The sequence below is a fragment of the Rhinatrema bivittatum genome, chromosome 9 (genome assembly GCF_901001135.1).
Source record: "Rhinatrema bivittatum chromosome 9, aRhiBiv1.1, whole genome shotgun sequence".
NCBI classification, from domain to species: domain Eukaryota; kingdom Metazoa; phylum Chordata; class Amphibia; order Gymnophiona; family Rhinatrematidae; genus Rhinatrema; species Rhinatrema bivittatum.
The window spans coordinates 234017706-234040355 of record NC_042623.1 but is presented as its reverse complement, the minus strand read 5'-3'; the positions used below and the strand labels follow the sequence as shown (position 1 = coordinate 234040355).

General features: G+C 40.5%; 1 protein-coding gene across 17 annotated transcripts in view; it reads right to left on the bottom strand.

The window, feature by feature from the left end:
- DLG1 (discs large MAGUK scaffold protein 1) overlaps positions 1-22650 on the bottom strand; it is an 890153-nt gene that overhangs the window by 445131 nt on the left and 422372 nt on the right. For 10 of the 17 annotated variants that reach the window (XM_029615885.1, XM_029615887.1, XM_029615891.1 and 7 more), the window contains 3 exons: positions 18445-18569; positions 14620-14789; positions 5548-5684 (listed from right to left, as the gene is read on the bottom strand). In XM_029615885.1, coding sequence (XP_029471745.1) covers positions 5548-5684; positions 14620-14789; positions 18445-18569 — 432 coding nt within the window. Of the gene's footprint in view, positions 1-5547; positions 5688-14619; positions 14790-18444; positions 18570-22650 lie in introns of all 17 variants that reach the window. The other 7 variants (XM_029615884.1, XM_029615888.1, XM_029615886.1 and 4 more) reach the window with 1 other exon arrangement.

Here is a 22650-nt window from a genome sequence, read left to right as displayed (position 1 = left end):
CAAAGTGAACAGCCCTAATTTCTTTATCCTTTCCTTACAGGGCAGTTGTTCCATGTCCCTTATTTTGGTTGCCCTTCTCTGCACTTTCTCCAGTGCAACTATATCTTTTTTGCGATGCGGTGACCAGAATTGTATTATGCCTCTGTATCGTTCCATGGTGAGACCGCATCTTGAATACTGTATGCAATTCTGGGCACCGCATCTCAAAAAAGATATAGTTGCTCTGAAGAAAGTGCAGAGAAGGCCGACCAAAATGATAAGGGGCATGGAACGGCTGCCCTATGAGGAAAGTCTAAAAAGTTAGGAGTACGCTATACCCATTGGTCCTGAGTCCATCTACTACACGAAAGGAAATTGTGAATTGTAATCCAAATGGAAACGGCCAGTTATATTTATGGTTTTCTTTGCACAGTACTTAGAGAATCTCTCTGAAATCTCTTCTCTTTTTAAAGGTAATTGGTGCAAGCTTTTGAAAGTTTCCACTCTGTGCCCTCTCCATTGTATATCTCTCATTTTTCTAGCCTGGTTGAGTACCTGCTCTTTAACTGAATACTTGTGGAAGCAGACCACAATATAACTTGCCATATTGCCCCTCAGCTTTGCCAGGGCTTGATATGCTCTTTCCAGAACAATTGAAGGATTCCCCATCGCTGCCTCATTCTGACCCAAAATCACCAGGCAGATGCTCATCACAACCACTGTACAGTCCAAGTAGGCTGCTCCTTTAGGGACCCCCTGTATTTGGAGGTGTCCCTTCCAGGATTTTCCAGATCCTCTATACATTTTCTCATAGCTGAATTATCTTTCAAGGCTAGCAGCAATTTTCATTTTTCCCCCAACTTCTGCTCCTCTAAACGGGTTTCATTATCATCTACTCGCCCTCCCAAATCAGCACACTTTTGCACAAATCACCGACCAGGCTTAGGATTTCCTTTTTGAGCAATCCCATATCTTGTCTTATTTCGCTGAACCAAATCTGAAAATCCGCTCTTGTAAGCGGCTCTACTCCCAGTTCTGCCGCCAAACTAGATCTGTGTTATTGTCCTGGCCTACATCATCAGTGACATCTTCCATATCATCATTGTCTGATGCATCATCATCCCACAGTATCACCCCAGCAGTGTATGAAAAGTGATTCAAAATGGAGGATTTCTTCCTCGCTGACATAGCACTTTATTCTGGAGCACAACTCTGGTAAATTCAGGTATCAGGATTGCTTTGATTTTTGAGGATTTAGTATGTGGGGATCCTGAAAACAGCCCTCAGATGTCCATCAGCATGCTTGACATCACTTTCTCTGAGTATTTAATTTATATTTCACTTTTTGGTACTTCAAAGTAGGATTTAAAGAAAATCAAATAAAAGCTAATACTGCAAAATGCACATTAATCAATACCTTGCTTCTTTTGTGTTCTGTCACTAATACTTTTTCCTCCAATAACTTTAAACATTTTATAACATTTTTGAAACAGATAATAAATTGACTTTATATATTCAAAACCAGGTTTGATGTATCCTCTAAGACCACATATATGGTTTATAGTTAAAAAGATCTGCAGTTAGCATAAATACATGTGAACATTAGCATTCCAGTGTGACAGTAAATCAAAAGGTGCAATCAGGATATTACTAGCTCTTTGAAATGCTACAGGGATGGCACTATCTAGTATGCACAGGACAAACAACTAGAATGTAGCTATTTGGGACAATCATGTAGAAAGCAGAGTTGCTTACCTGTAACAGGTGTTCTCACTGGACAGCAGGATGATAGTCCTCACATATGGGTGACATCATCAGGATGAAGCCCAATCACAGAACACTTTTGTCAAAGTTTCTAGAACTTTGAATGGCAACACTAAGCATGCCCAGCATGGTACCAACCCTGCATCCAGCAGGGGTCCCCCTTCAGTCTCGTATACAGTAAAGAGTATGTGCAAAAAATAAAATAAATCGCAAGCGTACCCAATTCCGCGGGGTGGCGGGTGGGTTTTGTGAGGACTAACATCCTGCTGTCCTGTGAGAACACCTGTTACAGGTAAGCAACTCTGCCTTCTCACAGGACAAGCAGGATGATAGTCCTCACATATGGGTGAATAGCGAGCTGAGGATGCCTGAGCAATGTACCAAAAGCACCCAAAGACGTGCAACAGGCACAACAACAGGGATGATTTTGGATAAAATTTTCCTTTTTTTTTCTCACAGCTAAATACACCTTAGATTGTTAACCTTATATATGAACTGCAATAGAGACTTATCAAACTAACTAAAACAAATCAAAAAATAGTTTTTTATATTAAGAGAACAATGTTACCGCTCATTATTGGCATAGCTATGTTATCTATCTCAATTTTTTATATATACCTTGTTGTAAACCATTGTGATGGTAAATTAACTTAACGACAGTATAGAAAAGATTTAAAATAAATAAAGAAATAAATCCTGAAATTCCCAGCGGGCTATTGGAAGGAAGTTGGGTATTAAGCTGAGAACAAATTGCGTAGAACAGACTGGCCAAAGATAGAATCTTGGGTGCCAGCCTTGTCCAGGCAATAATGAGCTGCAAAAGTATGGAGAGAATTCCATGTAGCAGCCCTGCATATGTCAGCAAGAGGAACAGACTGAAGATGTTCTACCGACGTTGCCACTGTTCTAATGGAGTGTGCTTTAATGTGTCCCTGGAGCGGAAGGCCTGCTAGTTGGTAGCAGAAGGAAATGCAGTCCGCCAGCCAGGAGGACAGGGTCTGCTTTCCCACCGGGATTCCCAGTTTAATTTTATCAAAGGAGACAAATAGCAGGATGGACTTCCTATGGCCTGCAGTGCGTTCCAAATAAAAGGCTAGCGCACGCTTGCAGTCCAAGGAATGCGGAGCCCGCTCACCTGGATGTGAATGGGGTTTTGGAAAGAAAGTAGGCAAAACTATGGAGTGATTTAAATGGAACTCAGAGACTACTTTCGGTAGAAATTTAGGATGAGTGCAAAGGACCACCCGATTATGAAGGAATTTCATGTAAGGTGGGTAAGTAACCAGCGCTTGCAGCTCACTGATCCTGCGAGAAGACGTCAAAGCAAGAAGGAAGAGCACCTTCCAAGTAAGATGCCGTAACTCGCAGGAATGTAGAGGCTCAAACAGAGGTTTCATGAGTCGCGCTAAAACCACATTAAAGTCCCAAGCAAGGGCAGGGAGATAGAGAGGGGGCTTGAGGTGAAGCAAGCCCTTCATAAAAGCGCACTACTAAGGGTTGTGTTGAAATATAAACATTACTTATACCTTTATGGAAGGTGGCTACCGCACTGACATGAACTCTAGTGGAGGAAGTTTGGAGACCCGACTCAGACAGGTGCCAGAGGTAGTCCAGAAACTTCGATGTGGGGCAGGTAAAGGGATCTAACTCCTTTAATGTGCACCATAACGAAAACAGTTTCCATTTAAAATGATAAGATCTTCTAGTGGAAGGCTTTCGTGAAGCTACTAAGACCTGGGATACAGAGTTGAGAGGCCGCAAAACCAGCCTTTCAACATCCAAACTGTCAGCGCCAGAGCCTGGAGGTTTGGATGTCGGAGGCACCCGGCTTTCTGAGAGATCAGTGACGGATCTGCGCCCAGGCGAATTTGCGGGCGGACGGAGAGGACGCAAAGGATGGGAAACCACACCTGCCGTGGCCAGTATGGGGCTATGAGAATCATGATACCCTTGTCTCGACGTAGCTTCACGAGAGTCTTGCTTATGAATGGAAGCGGGGGATAGGCATACAGGAGACCTGTTGTCCAAGAGAGCAAACGCATCCCTCGGTGGAGTCCTGGGACTGCAACGTAGGGAGCAGAAGTTGTCCACTTTGTGATTGTGGATCAACGCAAAGAGATCTATCATTGGATACCCCTTCTGGAATATGCGTTCCGCCACCGCAGGGTTCAGGGACCACTCGTGGGGGTTGAAATTTGTGACTGAGTTTGTCCGCTAGTACATTGTCCACGCCCGCCAGGTAAGTTGCTCTCAGTAGCATGGAATGACCTAGAGCTTGAGCCCAGATTTGCACTACCTCCTGACACAGCAGGTAGGAGCCGGTTCCACCCTGCTTGTTGATATACCACATCGCTACTTGATTGTCCGTTTGGATTAGAATTTCCTTATTGAATAAACAATCTTTGAAAGCTAGAAGGGCATATCTGATCACCCTGAGCTCCAGAAAATTTATCTGATGTTGTGCTTCTGCTACAGACCAGGTACCCTGACCCTGAGTCTGTAGGTTGTGGACATGTGCTCCCCAACCCAGGGTGGAAGCATCTTTAGTTAGAATAATCTGAGGTTCTGGAGTTCGGAAGGGTAGTCCCATAAGCAGGCTGGATTCCTGGATCCACCACGTTAGCGAGAGACGAAGCTGCCTGGTGATTTGGACAATGTCGGACATTGGCTGGTGGGCCTGAGACCCCTGGAATTTTAAGGTCCATTGTGTTACTCGCATGGCGAGTCGAGCCATCGGTGTAACATGAACCGAGGATGCCATGTGGTCCAGCAAGACGAGAATACGACGAGCAGTCGTGGTTTGGTAAGACTGTATAGTGCGCGCAAGCACTGCAAGCATATGAGCTCGGTCCCTGGGAAGAAAAGCCTTTGCTTGGATAATATTGAGATCTGCTCCAATGAAAGAGGGATTGGGATGGAGTCAAACTGGATTTTTGAAAGGGACAGTAGTAGTCGCAAGGTTAACTGGAGGGATTGAAGCACCGCCTCCGCCGAGCCCTCAGTAACAAGTCATCTGGACAAGGATAGACGTGAGTGCCTAGTCGCCTTAAGTATGCAGCTACTACTGCCAGGCCGATGCCAGGCCGAACGGAAGTACACGGTACTGGAAGTGCCTGTTTCAGACGAGGAAGTGGAGGTATTTCCTGTGAGACGGGGTAATTGCTACGTTGAATTTATGCAAAATTACTAAAGCAGATAAACTGAAGTTCAGTACTTCTATATAATAAGAAAATTCAACTCAAATAAATGGTGCAGTATTTTTCAAAATTAGTTACGAATCCTGTTCATAGTCAACTGTATGAAGACAGCATTAATGCCAGCTCCCAAAAGACAAACTCAAGGAAGGAGGGAAAAAGAATCAGCCAGCTAAGATGCAGAAATGGACAAGGACAGCAAAAGCATCATGCTTGTCAGTGTATCAGCAGTGTTGTGTTTCCAGTCTATCTTCAATTTATGAAGTGCCTTTCATTCTCATTACCAACTCAGCAATTCTTGTGGAATAACACATGAAGCATATCTTCTTTGAAAGCTAAAAATCGAAGTACTTAGGGGAACTTTGTGCCACTAGCCTGAAATTAAAACAAAGCACTTTAATCTCTCAATATAGGTAATACTCATGTGCAACTTCAACTGTTTTCTGTAAAAGCTAATTTCAAATTCTAGATTGTAGTAAGTCCAGTTTTTATTTTTCAAGATGAAAGCTCATTTCATACCATTCTATAAACAATCTATGATGTGAACCAAAGACTTATGAAGAATTATTTGAATAAGTAATATAAACATAATGGGAGTTTAATTGCTTACTGCTAGAAGCTTGTCCCCAATCTGAAGTCTTCCATCTTTGTGTGCTGCACCTCCTTCAATGATTTTGGTTACATAGATGCTATTGTCCCCAGGAATGTGCTGATTTCCAACACCCCCTGCTATGCTGAACCCAAGACCTGCTTGAAAATAAAAAAATTATTTAAGTCAAAAGATCTTTCAGAATGCAAAGAAAATCATCATGGAATTTTATGCTAATAATTAATTTGGATACACTCTATGATTAGTATAAGCAAACAATTGCTCCACTGGAGGGACACAAAATGAACCAGGTTTGAAAAGGACAATATTTGTAATATAATCCTCATCTTCATTTCCACATTTCTTGCTCAGCTTTATAGTCCCTTCCTATCTTTCAGAGATCCTCTGTGCTTGTCCCATGAATTCTGATACAGTGCTCTCCACCACCTCCACAAGACGACTCCTTTCTGTAAAATAATATTTACTTATATTACTCCTAAGTTCACCCCTTTCGTCGTCATGCTATGACTCCTTGTTCTAGAGCTTCCTTGCCATTGAAAAAGGCTATCCTCTTGTGCATTTATTCGTTGGAGGTATTTAAATATTTCCCCTCTCCCTCCTTTCCCTTCAGGCTATAAAGATCTAAACAGAGATCTTTAAGTCTGTCTTCATATGCTTTACGATGAAGACCACTGACTATTTTAGTAGCTAGCCTCTGGACAGAATCTACCAAGTTTATATCCTTTTGAAGGTGTGGTGTCCAGAATTGTGCACAGTACTCCAAATGAGATCTCACCAGAGACTTATACAGAGGCATTGCCTCCTTTATTCTGTTGGATATACTTCGCCTTATGTACCCAAGCATCCTTCTGGGTTTTGTTTTTTTTTGCTATCACCTTGACCACCTGTGTGGCCAATTTAAGAGCATCAGATATGTGATGGAGGAATATATGTTTTTGCTATTTGACTTTGGAGCTCTATTACCACAGTTTTAATTTGTGGTTTTATTATACTGATTTAGTATCTTCCTGTAGTTCATATTATAATATTTATTGGAAATGTTAGCAGACCATAGTTCGTTGTATTGTGGCGGATGGGGGGCGAGAGTTGTAGGCACTGAGGATGATTGCATTTGGTAAAATATGGGGAATTCCATGGGGTTTGAAGGGTGAATACAGGACCGGGGGGGGGGGGGGAGGGGACTTCTTTTGTTATGTTCTCTTTGAATCAATAGTTTTTTGACTCCATGTGAAATACAGGAAGAACTGGTAGAGCTATGCTTTATTGTAGGGTGGGGACTATTCAGGGAGGGTTCTCTAGCCTTTTTTGACATTTTGGTGGGAAGTTGGCTAAATGCAGCAAAAATGTGTCAAAGTAATTTCCTGGAATGTCTGTGGGATAAATTCTTTAGTTAAGCAAGCTAAAATCCTTACATCACTGAAAAAGAATCTGCAGATTTTGCTTTTTTTTTTTTTTTTTTTTTTTACAAGAAACACATTTGAGTGATTTACAACATGTTAAGTTAAAAAGGGATTAGGTAGGAGCAGTTCAATTTGCCTTGGCCATGTCAAGATCTGCTGGGGTAGTGATCTTAATACATAAGAGTGTATTACCATTCAGAAAGAAATAAAAGATCCTAATGGGAAATATTTGATCCTGGTGGCTGTTTTTGATCATAAACCATTAGTTCTCTGTAATATTTATGCTTCTAATTATGATAACATTTATTTGTGGTCATTATAATCATTTACTTCCATATGTAGACAATGGTTTGGTATTGGGCGGGGATCTTAATATAGTCAGAGGTACGATTTTTGATAGGTCTCATCCAGTCAAGGGAGATAAAAATTCAGCCGGTAGGGGTATTGCTTTTTTGGAAGATACTTTGCAATTGGTAGATGCTTGGAGGGTGCGTCATCCTTTTGAAAAATATTTCACACATTTGTCAAGAGCCCATTCCACCTATTCTAGGCTAAACTACATTTTTGTAGGCAAAGATATTTTTTCTAGGACCACTGACACAGGTATTGATGAGATATTGATTTCAGATCATGCCACAGTCTGGATTCAGATTTCCTTTCGTTCTGAAGTTTTCCTTATTATTTAGTGATGGATCTCCAATTCCAAAATTATTTGATACATAAATGGAAAGAACATGAGACCTATAACAGAGTTCACGCAGATGACCCAATATTGTTTTGGTATACTGCAAAAGCAGTCTTAAGGGGCCACATTATTTCATATGTTGTCCAAAGGAAGAGGGCTCTTGATAAGAGGTTATTGCAATTGGAATCTTAACTTCAGAAAGCCAAATGAGTTTTGTTAAAATTGAATACCACTATTAAAGAAAATTATCTAGCTATACAAGTAGCGTTAAATTCCTTAATTCATCAACATATTACAAAGAGTATATTATTTTGTCAGTTTAAGCTTTATCAGTTTAGTAATAAAGCAGGAAAACTTATGGCCAACTTGATTAAGACTAATCAAGACTAATTAAGACTGACCCTTCCTTTCCCTCCCCATTTCATTTATCTCCCCTCCCCCTTTCCCCCTTAGATTACTTTTTGATTTTAAATTAAGTTATGCTGCTATAGTTATCTATATTATATTGTTTTACATTATCTTTTTATTAGCTAAATAATTCGTTCTTGTTACTGTTTTATATTGTTTAATGTAATTTAGAATTCATCTATTATTATCCTGTTATATGTACACGCAATTGCGTATTTTTGTTCCTTGTACACCGACGTGATATCTTTGATGAGCGGCGGTATAGAAAAACCATTAAATAAATAAATAAATAAATAATAGGGGATTCAAATATGTTTCAGCTATGAGGACTGAGACAGGGCGCCTAACTAGACTTAGTTTTTGGGTACTTGCCAGGTTCTTATGGCCTGGATTGGCCACTGTTGGAAACAGGATGCCGGGCTTGATGGACCCTTGGTCTGACCCAGTATGGCATTTTCTTATGTTCTTACTAATTCCAACCAAGAAATTCTTAAATGCTTTAAAAAATGTTTATGCCAACCTTTATTCTTCAGAAAGTTGGGATCAGGAAAAATGTACTCTATTTTTTTCCCACACTCTGATTAAATCCATTGTCGACCAGCATTCTGACTCTTGGCCCCCCCGGCCCCCCCCCCCCCAAACAGCTTCCCTCGCTACTCTTATTCCCTAGCAACCGCTCTCCTCACTATGAACATTTTTTAATTGTACTGTACCGATATACTGTAGATATGCCCATTTATATGCATTATTTATTGATGAAGTTATTATATGAAGTTTAAGTTTAAACCTAATATTTATGTTTAACCTTGTCACAATATATAATATAACCTCTCTTGTTTTGTAGTTCTATGTAAAGCCTGTTGCTGCATTATGTTTCTTTGCAAACAGAGGTGATGTTCCAAACGTGCCGCGGTATATAAAAAAAACTCTTAAATAAATAAATAAATAAATGTACGATTTTCTGTGAGAAGCTGAAGAAACCCAAATTCACAGATGACCAATTGCTTGGTTAAATAGATCAATTACTAGTGAGGCAATTGCAATGGGCATTTGTCAAGCTAAGCGTTTTAAGGCTCCTGGTCCAGATGGATACAGCACGGAATTTAAGATCCTTTTAGATTCTCTCTCAGTTCCTTTGAGTTCAGTCTATAATGCCTTCACAGACAAAGGTAAATATCTGGTATATGTCAATATGGCACAGATTACTGTGATACCTAAATCTGGGAAGGATCCTCTTTCCCCATCCTCATATAGGCCAATCTCCTTTTAAATTTTGATCAAAACATCTTCTCTAAAATATTAGCAGACTGCTTAGTAGTGCTTCTCTCCAAGATCATCTGTCTGGGTCAGGTGGGTTTCGTCCATAGACGTTATACTTTGACCAATGTGTGGTTATTGCTGGCAGCCATTTCTGGTGGTCAGTGGTCTATTAGACCGTATGGAGTTGGGGAGCCTTTTTACAAGGCAATTAAATTATTGTATAATCAACCCAAAGCAGTAATTGTAGCTAATGGTATGCATTCGGCTGTATTCCCAAATATCTAAAAGTTTTATCAGCCTATCTCACCGGGAACTGATCTCCCCAGCCTCCTTATAGTGAGTCTGGATATGCCAAAGCTTCAGACTTATTTGTATTCAGTCTTAAGCCAGAGAAAGCCCCAAAGATTTCCAACAAAATATTGAGTGACTTAATCGGATCAGTTAAAATTAAAAAAAAAAAAAAATCAGAATACCATTTGCAAAAGCCACATATTTAAACATCTGTGTACCATTAGCCAACAAAGGTTCCAAAGTTAATAAGAATAAGAGACGGGAAAGTGGGCATCCCTGTATTCCCGGTCTCTTATTCTTTGGGGCTTTCTCTGGCTTAAGACTGAATACAAATAAGTCTGAAGCCTGGGCATATCCGGACTCACTATAAGGAGACTGGGGAGATCAGTTCCCGGTGAGATAGGCTGATAAAACTTTTAGATCTTTAGGACTACAAATTTCCATGGATATGTTGGACCTTTATGATTTTAACATTTCCAAATTGGTGGCAGTTTCCAGGGATAAACAGAGCTTGGAGGGATTTGCCATTATCGTAGGGAGGGCAGATCAACATTTTAAAAATGTCTCTTCCCAAAGTTGCTGTATGTACTTCAAAATCTACCTAAGCAGTTGAAGCTAAGAGATAAAAAACTTATGGATACCCTATCGTGGGACTTCATTTGGAGGGGAAAGAAGCCTAGGATCCCTTTAGATTGGTTAAAGAGGGACTGGACCCATGGAGGAATGGGACTTCTGGATTTAGAGAATTATAACTATGCTAATATTGTACGAATCATTAGGTATTGTGTGTCACATAAAACATATGTGAACATTCAGGGGGAGAAAGCTTTGGTATCCCCTTTAGACTTGCTCTGTGTTTTAATGCACAGCCTAAACAGCTTTCAAAACATTATTTGAATAGTATTCTTGGTTACCCCTTTAAGATGGGTATGGGTCCAGTTATTTAGGTTTTTACAGATGCCAGTACATTGCTCTCTCTGTTGCCTATACAGGGAAATTTAGATTGTGTTCTTGGGTGAATAGAGGTATTACTCAACTGACTCATGTATTGAATATGGAGAGCCAGATGTTATCCTTTGGGGGTTGGAAGGATAGCTTGGGCTGGATGATAATAGCTACTTTCCTTACTTGCCATTAAGACATATTAGGTCGTTACCAAGGGCAAACGTACACTCCATTATGGATCTTTAATACAACTTATTTCTATTTGAAGACGTTCAATTTTTATCATTGTCTAAAATTCACAAAGCTCTAATGAAAGTTACTGAGGTTGATACTTATCAAATATCAGCTGATAGATGGGATAGGGAAGGGGTTTTTAATATTCAACCACAGATTCTCCAATCCAGCTTTAAACATTTATCAGAAGTTTCATTAAATATGTATTTTCAGGAAATGCAATATAAACTTTTCACACAGGCTTGTGTATCCCAGCAATTTGCATTTAAGGTTCATTTTTCTCACACAGATTTGTGAAAAATGCAATCAAAGTATTGATAATTTATCCCATGCTTTCTGGACGTGCCCACCTATTAAAAGTTTTTTGGGGCAAGCTTGTGGCTTATTTGGAGGAACTATTTGAGATACACATTCATTTAAATCCAATAATAATGCTTTTTGATAATTTCCCAACATTGGTCATGCGAGGACCAGGTAATCGTCTGCTGGTTAAAGCTTGTGCGTTGGGAAAGAAACTAATTTTATTGCTTTGGAGAGGGTCCGATGTTCCTTCTTTTTTGGCATTGGAGGAACTTATTACATAAAATGATACAGTTGGATAATATGCTGTCCAGCAATTCATTTAAAAGTCGGAGAATGTTTATGTCCACCTGGGAGAAATACATTCAAACTTTGTCCCATCGAGCTCGTAGTCTTGTTCTAAATGACTAGATATCTTTGTTCCATGGAGCTCGATGACTTGGGAGGGATCTTTTCTATCTTCTAAGTGGTATCATCTCCTTGTTTTGACAATTTGGTTTATTGTACTAATAGGGGCTCAACAATTTATTTGTTGATTCCACTGTTCAATTTCTATTTCTTGGGGGGAGGTTTTTTTTTGAGTGGAATCAATATAACCTATTGTACGATGAGAAGGTTTATACTTTTCAATGTTATTAGATTCTTGTGCTTTTTTTTTTTTTTTTTTTTTTTAAGAATCAGAATGTACCATTTAATATGTGAAGTAACTATTTCCTTTATTCCTCTTCTTTAATGATGTATCCATGGTACATTGTATTATATTTGAAAAAAAATTACAGAACTGTCCATTTTGCTTGGTGTACTTCAGAGTTCAAGGTACATTGAGTGTTATATGATCTCATTCTGTTTAATACAAGATTTAAACAAAGAGTATCAGATATGATTATCCCCAGATCCCACTCTTGTTTTGTGCATAGAACTTCATCCCCTATACTGTACCACTCCCTTGAGTTTTTGGAATCCAAATGCATTACCATACTTTTTTTTTAACATTATATTTTAGTTGCCATTCCTCAAGCTTCACTAGCTCCACCCCCTCCCCCCTCATGTTCTCCACATCTTCTAGGGAGTCTAGATCTGTTGCAGATTTTGGTATCATCTGCAGAAAAGGCACACCTTTCTAAATAGCCCTTCTGCAATATCTCTGACCAAAAGGTTGAAGAAAACTGCAGAGATTGATCCCTGCAACCCTACGGCTAACACCCCTTTCCTTGGCATGAACTTAGTTTACCTTCACCTTTTGTGTTACCTTTCACTCAACTAGTTTCTAATTCAGACACTTTTGACCTCATAAATAGGGGGCTCAGTTTGTTTAGTAGTTGCCTATGTGGTACCACGTCAAATGCCTTACTGAAGTCGAAGTACACTACATCTAACTCTCTCACCTGATCTCCCAGTCAAAGAAACTGATTAAACTCATCTGACAAGACCTAGGTCTGGTAGAACCATGCTGTTTCAGATCCTGAAATTCACTGGATTCCAGAAACTAAACTATTTTCAAATTTAGCAGCAATTTCATGAATTTACTCACCACCAAATTAACCAACTTTTAATTCTCAGACTCCTCATTTCACTTTTATGAAGAGGAACCACATCTGCCTTTTTCCAGCCCTTTGGATCCACTCTGAATGTTAAAGTTGAGAGCTGCCTGAACTTCCTTAAAGTTCACCATGATATCCTCAGATGTATCCCATCTGACCATATTACTTTATCTTTAGTTTTGCTAGCTCCTCACAGTCTTCTGAAAATTGTTTGACGTTTACTTCCCTTCCATTTTTATTTTTGACAATTATTTGTGGTCTTATTTCAAGTCCTTCCTCAGTGAAATTGAACAGAAATATTTATGCCATTCCATTTTCAGCCTTTAAACATTCCCCTCTTTCACCTTCGAGTCTTACAATCCTAGTTTTGCACATCTTCCTATCACTAATATATCATTTAAAAAAAAGTCATTACTGTTAGGGATGTGAATTGTTTTTTGACGATTTAAAATTTTAAATCGTCATTAATTGTTAAAGAGTGCGATACAATAGAAATTCCACCGATTTATCGTGAAAAAATCGTTAATCGGGTTAGTGCACACTAACGGGAGTTAGGACACAACCTAAAAACACACCCCGACCCTTTAAAACCGCTCCCTTAGCCTCCACCACCCTCCCGACCCCCCCAAAAACATTCTAAAATTACCTGGTGGTCCAGCGGGGGTCCCGGAAGCATTCTCTTGCGCTCGGGCTGTTGGCCGATAAACAAAAAACCCACCCGACCCTTTAAAACCGTTCCCTTAGCCTCCATCACCCTCCCGACCCCCCCAAAAACGTTTTAAAATTAACTGGTGGTCCAGTGGGCCCCGGGAGCGATCTGCTCTCGGGCCGTCGGCTGCCACTAATAAAAATGGCGCCGATGGCCCTTTGCCCTTACCACGTGACAGGGGAACCGTGCCATTGGGGGGATCGGGAGGGTGATGGAGGCTAAGGGAGCGGTTTTAAAGGGTCGGGGTGGGTTTTTTGTTTATCGGATCGGGTGCAGCCGATAAAAAAAAAAATAAATGATCGGGCCGGACGAAACAAATGCACGATTTGAATCGGAACCGGAACCGAACCAATTCCGATTCACATCTCTAATTACTGTGTTAGCTATTTTTCTTCCATTTACGCTTTCATTTTTCTGACTTCTTCCCCAGCTTTTTGTAGCTTTTCTGGATATTCTTGCATGTCTTCCTCTTTCTGCAATCTCCTGTTTATGAACACTAACATTTTTTCCATTACCTTTTCAGCCACTTCTTTAGAAAACCACAGTGACCTTGTATTTTTAAATACCTTCCTAATAAAAAAATTTGTAACCCTTACAATATTTCCTTTCAGTTTTGCCCATTGCTCTTCAAAAGAACAATTTGTCAATTTTCTTACTAAGAAATTTCTTCTCTTTGCTAAGAAGTCCTGAATGTCAGCTAAGTAAGTTTTTCTTCTGCTGACCGCTTGAATCTTATCACCAATTATTTTGCCCAACTATCGTTTCCTAACACTTATTCAGCTATGTGCCTGCTTTTGGTTGCTACTCAACCATATCAGTAAAACGGAGAAAGCAGCTATGGCCACCTCGCACAAATGAAGACTTTTTCTTGATGGTCTGGTAATGTACGAAATTTTATAAAAAGATGAGTTGTGTGAGTAGCACATAGTTGTCAGAGTTTTGTCATACATACAGAATGGGAAACCCAGAGTTATTTAGACATAAAAAACCTAGGTATTTTAGTTTTGAAAAATTCATGATTAAAAACTGGTCTTTGACATGAACTATCTAAATCAGTCTACTGATATTTAAGTTTCTTCATTGATGTACACAAAGTAAATGAGAAAGTATTTTTCATATATAATAAGTTTGTGCTTTACAGATACTTTAAGGATTTTGTGTAAAATGAATATTGTCTAATTTACATATATAATACTTTCCTGCGATACAGGTGCAGAAAGTCACAACAGTAGAAATATATACACTAATACAATTGCAAAACTTATTTTATGCAGCACAAGCTTTATTCATTCTGTATACCTTTAGGTCCTTTCACAAGCTTTATCTCCATTATTTTTTCAGTGACAGGTTTTCTCCTCCTGACATACAACCGTACGATGGATCCTGCTTCTTTTAAAGCCTCAACTGCTTTGCTGTGCGTCACATCACGTACATCCACATCATTAACTCGTAATATACAGTCATTAACCCTGAAGACAGCAATGGTTGCATTTAACTGTTGTACTGCAATGATTTTAGTACATGAATATTTTAATCAGGGCTTAATTTGTAAACAAGACATGGAATTATTGTGAAGGAAGGGAAGCCGAGTGGATCAGGAGCTGCATGTGACCTCTTCTCCTACACACACACACTCTCTCTCTCTCTCTCGTATATAGGCACACGCATGCAGAAGCAGTGAGGCTGACAGATATTCACCCCTTCCCATCTCTCTCATGGTGTCTCAACTGCACTAGGAAGTTTCATATATAATCAAGGCCATGTGGCTGCTCTTGTCTCAGGGTAAGCAGCTCCAACACGCTGCTTTCTCTGAGGCCTGGGGGGGGCCCAGAAATTATCCTTCCACCACTGGCTCTAGTCCATTTCTTCAGGGAGCTGGAACTGATTTACACCATCAGCTCTGCTCTGTTTCTGTGGGACAACCAGACATGATTTACCACCAGAAAAAAAGATGGCAGAACACCATTTTTGGGTCAGAAATTAAGTCCTGGGTAACAGACACAAAAAGGGGTTGAATTAGCACAAGTTTGAAACTTGTGAGTTGTAGTGCTTATCAAGGCTTAGGTTTAAGAAGCCTTGACTAGCATTATTGTTCATAAGTTTGAAACTTGTGATAATTCAACTCCATTTTTGTGTCTTTTTTTTTGCTCTGCAACATCTGCTTTACTATCACCCCTTCTCCTCCTGCTTCTTGTAGAAGAGGAGGGAAGAGGCTGGGTAAGGTTCTCTGCTTCAGACTCACCCTCTCCTCTTCCCTACAGGCTGGAGGAGAGGGCTGGAACAGAATACCCCTGCTCCTCTGTCCCTTAAGTCCGAAAAGCAATGATGGAACTCTATTTCAGGCCATTCCCCCACAAATTAAGCCCTGATTTTAATCCAACATTCTTACTCAGTTAATACAGTAAACATATGCATCATGCATTTAAGCAGATACTATAAAAATCCCCTAAAATGAGCAACAGACTTACTAATAAACCACAAGATGGTAAGCATAAAGCAAAATAATGAAGTAAATGTAGGTTTTATATTAATGTTTGGTTGAAGTATAATCCTGCTCCAGATAAATTAGCAAATAGAATATGTAGGACATTCTCATTTCAGAATTAAATAAGAGGCTTACAGATAGAATACTGATAGAACTGGGTTCCAACAAGCAAATTAATGGAATTTTACTGCATAAAAGATGAACATATTGAATTTCATCTATGGAATCTGTCGCATATTAATGTTTGGGATCCATGTTAATCAAAATTTGATAATTCTGAACCCCACATGAAGGGAAAACATTGTAAAAGAGGAGTTTATCTTGACTACCAATTCTCTGTTAGTCTAGCCCATGGAGCATACAGAACCACCTCCTGGTTTGGCAGACCAATACTAGAGCTCCTATGATGCCTTCTTCCCCCCAGGTTCCCTTGCACTGCTCCATCTCTCTGTGTTGGTCTGCTGGCATGAAATACTACAGGCTTTTATTGGGCACAAGAGTCTGCTAGTCACTAGTGGCTCCTTCAGTGTAGTTGAGGCCTGTTTGAAGAGCTGTGGTGATCGTAAGAGTCTGATAGAGTGGACCATACCGGTGTTTGAAAGAGGCTGCATGACTGTGGTACCTGGCTTGAAGTTTGATTCTACAGTCACTTTCAAATTTGGGTCTCATGCAATTGCAGGACTAGGTGGAAATGCCAGAGGCTCTAAGCTGAGGCTCCAGGCCTGAAATATCAAGCAGTGGATTTCTGAGGGAAATGACTGACTGATAGCAAGGAGGAGCAAGAATCATGCCTAACTGTGTCTTGTAACAGCCAATATTTGATTAGTTATGAGGGGTTTATGTTTGGACAAGTTCTTAGAGGAAAAGTCAGTAATACATTATTAGCCAGGTAGACTACGGAAAGCTATTACTATTTCTTAGGGGGGGCCGATGCAATAAAGTGCACCCAGCCTAGCTCACAGATTTACCCTCGGTTGGACATGTGTTTTGGACACACTAGAGTAACACCCGATGCAATAAGGGGATTAGCGCAGCCAAAATGGGCACCCAAATGCGTAGCTAATAACGCTCATCACACGCAAATTCCATGTAGATGAAGCTACTAGCTATTACCCTGCGATGCTGAAAGTAATTAATCGCCCAACACTCCCGTTTTAACCTAGAAAATTTAAGACCAGCTCCGGGGATGGCGTTAAGTCAAATGGCAAGTCAAGGGCACATAAAAAAACAAAATACTGTTCTCTCTGGTTCCTCTTAATTAGTATACTTGCGATACTAAGATTTAGTGCATGCGGTAATTAAAATTAAGGGAAAATGTAAGGGCTTGATTAAAAAAAAATTTCTGGAAGCACAATATTCACGCACAATCTACATGCTCCAGGCTGATTTTTCCATATGTATATTGTGCGTACAAATTATCTGCATCGGGATAAATGGACACTCTTACTGAGCGCCTGTTTTCCTTATGTGCATACAAGCCATGTCTCCTGGGTACCCGATGCTTTTGAGAGCTAGGGAAGCACAATTTCTACCTAGTGCGGTAGCAGCTTATTTAATTACAGCATCAGGTGCTGAAGAGATGTGGATGTACACACTCCGTTTTACCACGCATGATAGTGCATAAGCCCCAGAGCGATTGACAGGATCCTACTTCATAGGATCTGCCCAGTATTGGGAATGGAGGCGTAGCCTAGTGGTTAGAGCAGTGGGCTATGAACCAGGAGACCAGGGTTCAAGTCCCTTGGGCAAGGCACTTTACCCTTTACCCTCCATTGTCTCAGGTACAAACTTAGATTGTAAGCCCTCTGGGGATAGGGAAATACCTACAGTACCTGAATGTAATCCACTTTGAAGCAATGAAAAAAAAAGTGGAAAATAAATCTAAATACGTACTTGCAACCTGGATTGACAGGATGCTGAGACAAGCCAATGTTCAAAGAACATTGGTCTGACCCAACATGGTATTTAAATATGTTCTAAGGTCCTTATTGTTCCCTCATAAAAAAAAATCACCAACAGACCAATACAAAGACTGAAGGAGTGGCAGCAGCAGAAAGGATCTTGAGAGGAAGCAGGTACCATGAGAATTCTTCCTAGGAAGAAATGAGTTGGTCTGCTGAGCTAAAGGTGGAGGTGTATTCCTAACAAGTTCAGACAAATGCCATATGGAAATTATAATGGAATTTTAACAAATATTATTCATAAAAAAATAGTAACAGTAAAAACTGACAAATTTAGAATTATGGTTAATACTAAAATTAGGATTAGGACTTTAAAAGGTGGTTTACAAATATGCCTTTAGAAAAATGTGTAATGTGGACAAATTAATAAAAACATTTATTAATACTAAACTAGTATACTTACAAACCCACATTAGACACTATATGAAATATACTACTATATTTAAAACATATGATTCTTAATGAAATTATGTAATTCTAGACAGACCAATACATTTATAGCAGGCTGATTACTACAGATAAATTCATTTTTATGCTATTTAGAAACTAGAGAATAAATGATATGGCAGTGTTCAACTATAGTAACTGTAAAAGAAACCTTTACAACATGAAGAATTACAATTCATTCCTTTATTATGAAAGTAAATGAATCCAGAAACACATCAAGTGTCAACATACCTAAGTCTTCCATCTTGTGCAGCTGCACCTCCTGCAATGATTTTTGTTATGAAAATACTTGAATCATCTCCAATGTGTGGATTGTCTGTGCCCCCTGCAATACTGAAACCAAGTCCTGAATTTCCCTAAAAAATAATATGCATTTCAGTAACAAATAAAGATAAATTTTGCAAAAGAGGAAGCAAGGCAACATGTTTTGTCTGTTGTACGACTTTTGTGCTCATCGAGGTTTTCTTGTTAGTTCAACAGCATCCAGGAATTTGCAGTCAAATTTTTGTAACAGAAAAACCACACATACTAGTATGGCACCCCCTTGATTCAGCCACTAGATGGCCCTAGGTCACTGTTTAAAAACATTTTTGTGAGCCTTCCATCCCCTTCAGCCTCTCCCAACATGGAGGGCTGGGATTGGTTGGCTATGCTTATTTACTGAAGCCATTTTAATATTCTGTGTGGTCAGTTTTATGTAGCCTCAGTGCTGTGTGGATGTCCCTTTCCTACTCCCTGGTGAGGCCTCCCATGCCTTTCCATGCTTCTTGTTTTTGAAGGGAACTCTCATTGTGGACTCCCTGCCAGAGGGTCCCTCTACTGTTAGTGAGATAGATTTCTGGACCGGATTGCCTTTGGGACTCTCATTCAGAGGACTGAAGACCTGTGAGCCCATTCTACTCCCTTGGTGGTCAAGACCAGTGACACCACCTTATGAGTGAAGTTTTATGGCTGGAGATGTATCCAGCTTTCTGCATTGGATATTGCTTGTGGGGAGATTTTTGACCCATCCCTCCCCATTGAGATCCAGGGCTAATGTAAAATGGTTCCCGCATCGTAAAGACTTTTCCTGTAAAAGAAGTCACCGTTACTGAGACAGAGAAGAAAGGCTCAAGATCTATGGAGTTTCTCCACTAGATCTCCAACCCATGGGACCAAGACAGGCTGGGTGTCTGTGAAAATCTGGACTCATATAGGACCTTTTCTGCAATTGAGGGGACCTCTTCAATAGGAGGCTGTTGGGAAAGCTTTGTGCACTTTAAAATCACTATGGGAAGCTTTACTGACATACCTGCGATTAAGGACACCTACTCAGAAAAAAAAAATCACATCAGTAGCAATCAGCTGTATGGAACAAATGTTAAAGAATCAGTAAACTTTTAATTTAACATCCAGAGCCTTAATCCTGCCTAGTTTGTCCCAGCATCTCACCCTTTGGGATGCAGCACCTAACCACATAAAGAAACACACCACTGCCTGGGCCACAAGTGAGAGCTTCCCCCCAAAAAAAAAATCCACTCTTGAGATGGAGAGTCAAGTATGGGAAGAGTGTTTGCCAGATGCATGTCCCTAAGAGTAAAAATAAGTTTGTGTGCCCTTAGGACCTAACCCCCCCCCCCCCCCCCCCCCCCCCCCCCCCCAAAAAAGAAAAAGAAAGGGTTACACTAGAATATTCTGAAATGAACTTAAAAAGCATAAATTCCATTCAACAAGGAGCCAGTAATCCCTGATAACTTACAGTTGATGGTTGTAAAACCTCTGGGGCGGATTTTAAAAGGCCCGCGCGCCGGCGCACCGATTTTGCATAGGCTGCCGGCGTGCGTAAAGCCCCGGGACGCACGTAAGTCCCGGGGCTTTCGAAAAGGGGAGGGAGGGGGTGTGTCCGCGGCGTTTCGGGGGCGGGCCCGGGGGCGTGGCGCCAGCCCGGGGGCATGGTCGAGGCCTCTGGACCAGCCCCCGGGACCGGAGGACGGAGCGAGGCTGCCGGCCGACACGCGCAAACTTTGCCGACAAAGGTAGGGGAAGGGAGGGGAAGGTGGGGGGAGGGCGAAGAAAAGTTCCCTCCGAGGCCGCTCCGAAATCGGAGCGGCCTCGGAGGGAACAGGCAGGCCGCGCTGGGCTTGGCGCGCGCAGGTTGCACAAATGTACACCCCCTTGCGCGCGCCGACCCCGGATTTTATAAGATACTCGCAGCTACGCGTGTATCTTATAAAATCCAGCGTACTTTTGTTCGCGCCTGCTGCGCAAACAAAAGTATGCGATCGCGCAAGTATTTAAAATCTGCCCCTCTGTGTTTAAAATATATCACATTAACTTTATTTCCTTTGTAAGTTTTGGATTACATGGTCCAATAACAAACTTCTCTTCCTGGTCATTCCTAGACTATCAGGGATCCTTGCTCTGATGTCCATCCTGAATGGGATCCCTGACAGGTCCAGCAATGGGTCAGAGCAAACAGCTCAGAACAAAGCACATTTCATCCTAATATTACAGTGAAGATAACCGGCACGATGTGCAAACGGTTGTCGGTATATAAAATTAAATAAATAAATAAATAAATAAATAAATAACCAGAATCCAACCAAACAGAAGATTTTTTTTCCATCAAGTACCTAGTGCTATATTTATTTCTAATTTATAGACTTCTTTTCCAAATAGGCTCAATGCAGTTAGACAATGCAGAAATAAATGATGGTACACTATTTTAAAGTGATTTATTCTGGCTGTTCGTATTAAGAGCAAGATTTGGTTCTTTTAATGAAACAGTAATACAGGGACAACCAAATGTATAGGGGTTGCACAAGTCTTAACTATGTATAAATAAATTTATACTTGAACCTAGTACATTTAGAGCACAATTAGTTTAACATGCCATCCAAGCCATAGTTTCCCTTTCTGATGATGATCCTTTCCTAATCTTAGGGCTGATGCTCGGTAGTCCTCAAATTTAACCCTTGGTTGTGTGCACAGTTTTTATGTACAAACTTTACTGTTGTTGCAGCAAGGAGTTTTGCGCAAAACAATGTGCATTTAAGTTAGGGACCTTGCATGGAAATTCCATGCTGATGATGGTCTTAGCTATTACCTCCCAATGCAGAAAGGTGTGCTGGCTTACCCTCATGTTTTCTTAGCGCTGGAAACTCAATTCTTAGTCCAAGGTGGAGTAAAGTTTCCAGGGTTAATTTTAGTCTATGGGTTGAAGCAGAGACCTGTAGTCAGTATTTATGTGCAGAAAGCATTTTTTTTGCACATAAATCATAGTGGAAAAACGATTTGTGCAAATAAATCGTGTTTTCTGCACATAAAACATGAGTCGTCTTTTGCTGTATGCTAAACCTTTTCTTTATACACGTTTTCCAGTTTGTGCACATTTTCTAACTCACAATGCATTACCATACTATTAGTTTACTGCATCGGGAGTTTAATAAAAAATTAGCTGCGCATTAAACTAAGTGCTGAAATTCAGTGCACAACAATGCTCAATGTTTTGCATTGGCTCCCTTATTTGCTAGAAAAAGCACAGATAGTGCTCTTGAAATGTCCAAAAGGAAGAATATAAAGCAATATAAATAAATAAAATTAAGATATACTGCTTCATTCTTTTGGGTTCCTCAAAAATACTCTAAAGCTACCTTCTTTTAGTGGTGTGTCAGAAAATTAAGCTGAAAATGATCACTGTGGGAAACTATGTACAGATCGATATCGCGCAAGTACAGCGAGGTTTGTTTGTATAAGTAGGCCCAGACCTAATTGATGGCTCAGAGATTATTTCCAAGAGGTGAACATCCTGCACAACTACTGCACAACTTTGTGGAATACTGACAACATACAGTTAATGTGTATCAGTTGGGTACCTGGATATTTTTCCTCTGGAAAAGTCTGACTGGGTCAGCCATATGTAGGGTTGCCAACTTTTTCTTGGAGCAGGACTGGACACTTGGGGGCAGGGGAGGGGCAGCTGGCCACAGCCCCCCCCCCCTCCCTTTTTTCCCCCTTTCAAATGAAATTTTTTTTTACTAGGCAGAATCTGCTTGTCTGTCTTTGGGGCTCGGTTCGATTCTCCTCTTCCTCTGCGACTCCCAGGAGGACAGCACAAAGTACCAAGTGCAACAGCTATGGGAGAGGCAGAGGAGGAAGAGTGTCGAACCAAGCTCCGAAAACAGGCAGGTGATTGGAGTGTTGCCAGGCTGCCTCCACCGATTGGCCCCTGGCTGCAAAACTGGACAGTTGGTCACCCTAGCCATATGTTTGCTATGCAGTATTTTAAACTGAGTTCAGACTGCATACTAATTTTCTGCAAGGTTACAGCTCATTAGAAATGTGCATTCGTTTTTCATGGGGGCACCAAAAAACGAATGGAATTTTTCTGAAATTTTGGAAAAATTCGTAGTTCGTGTTAATGTGCGTGCTAACTTTCAAATGTTAGTGCGTGCGCTA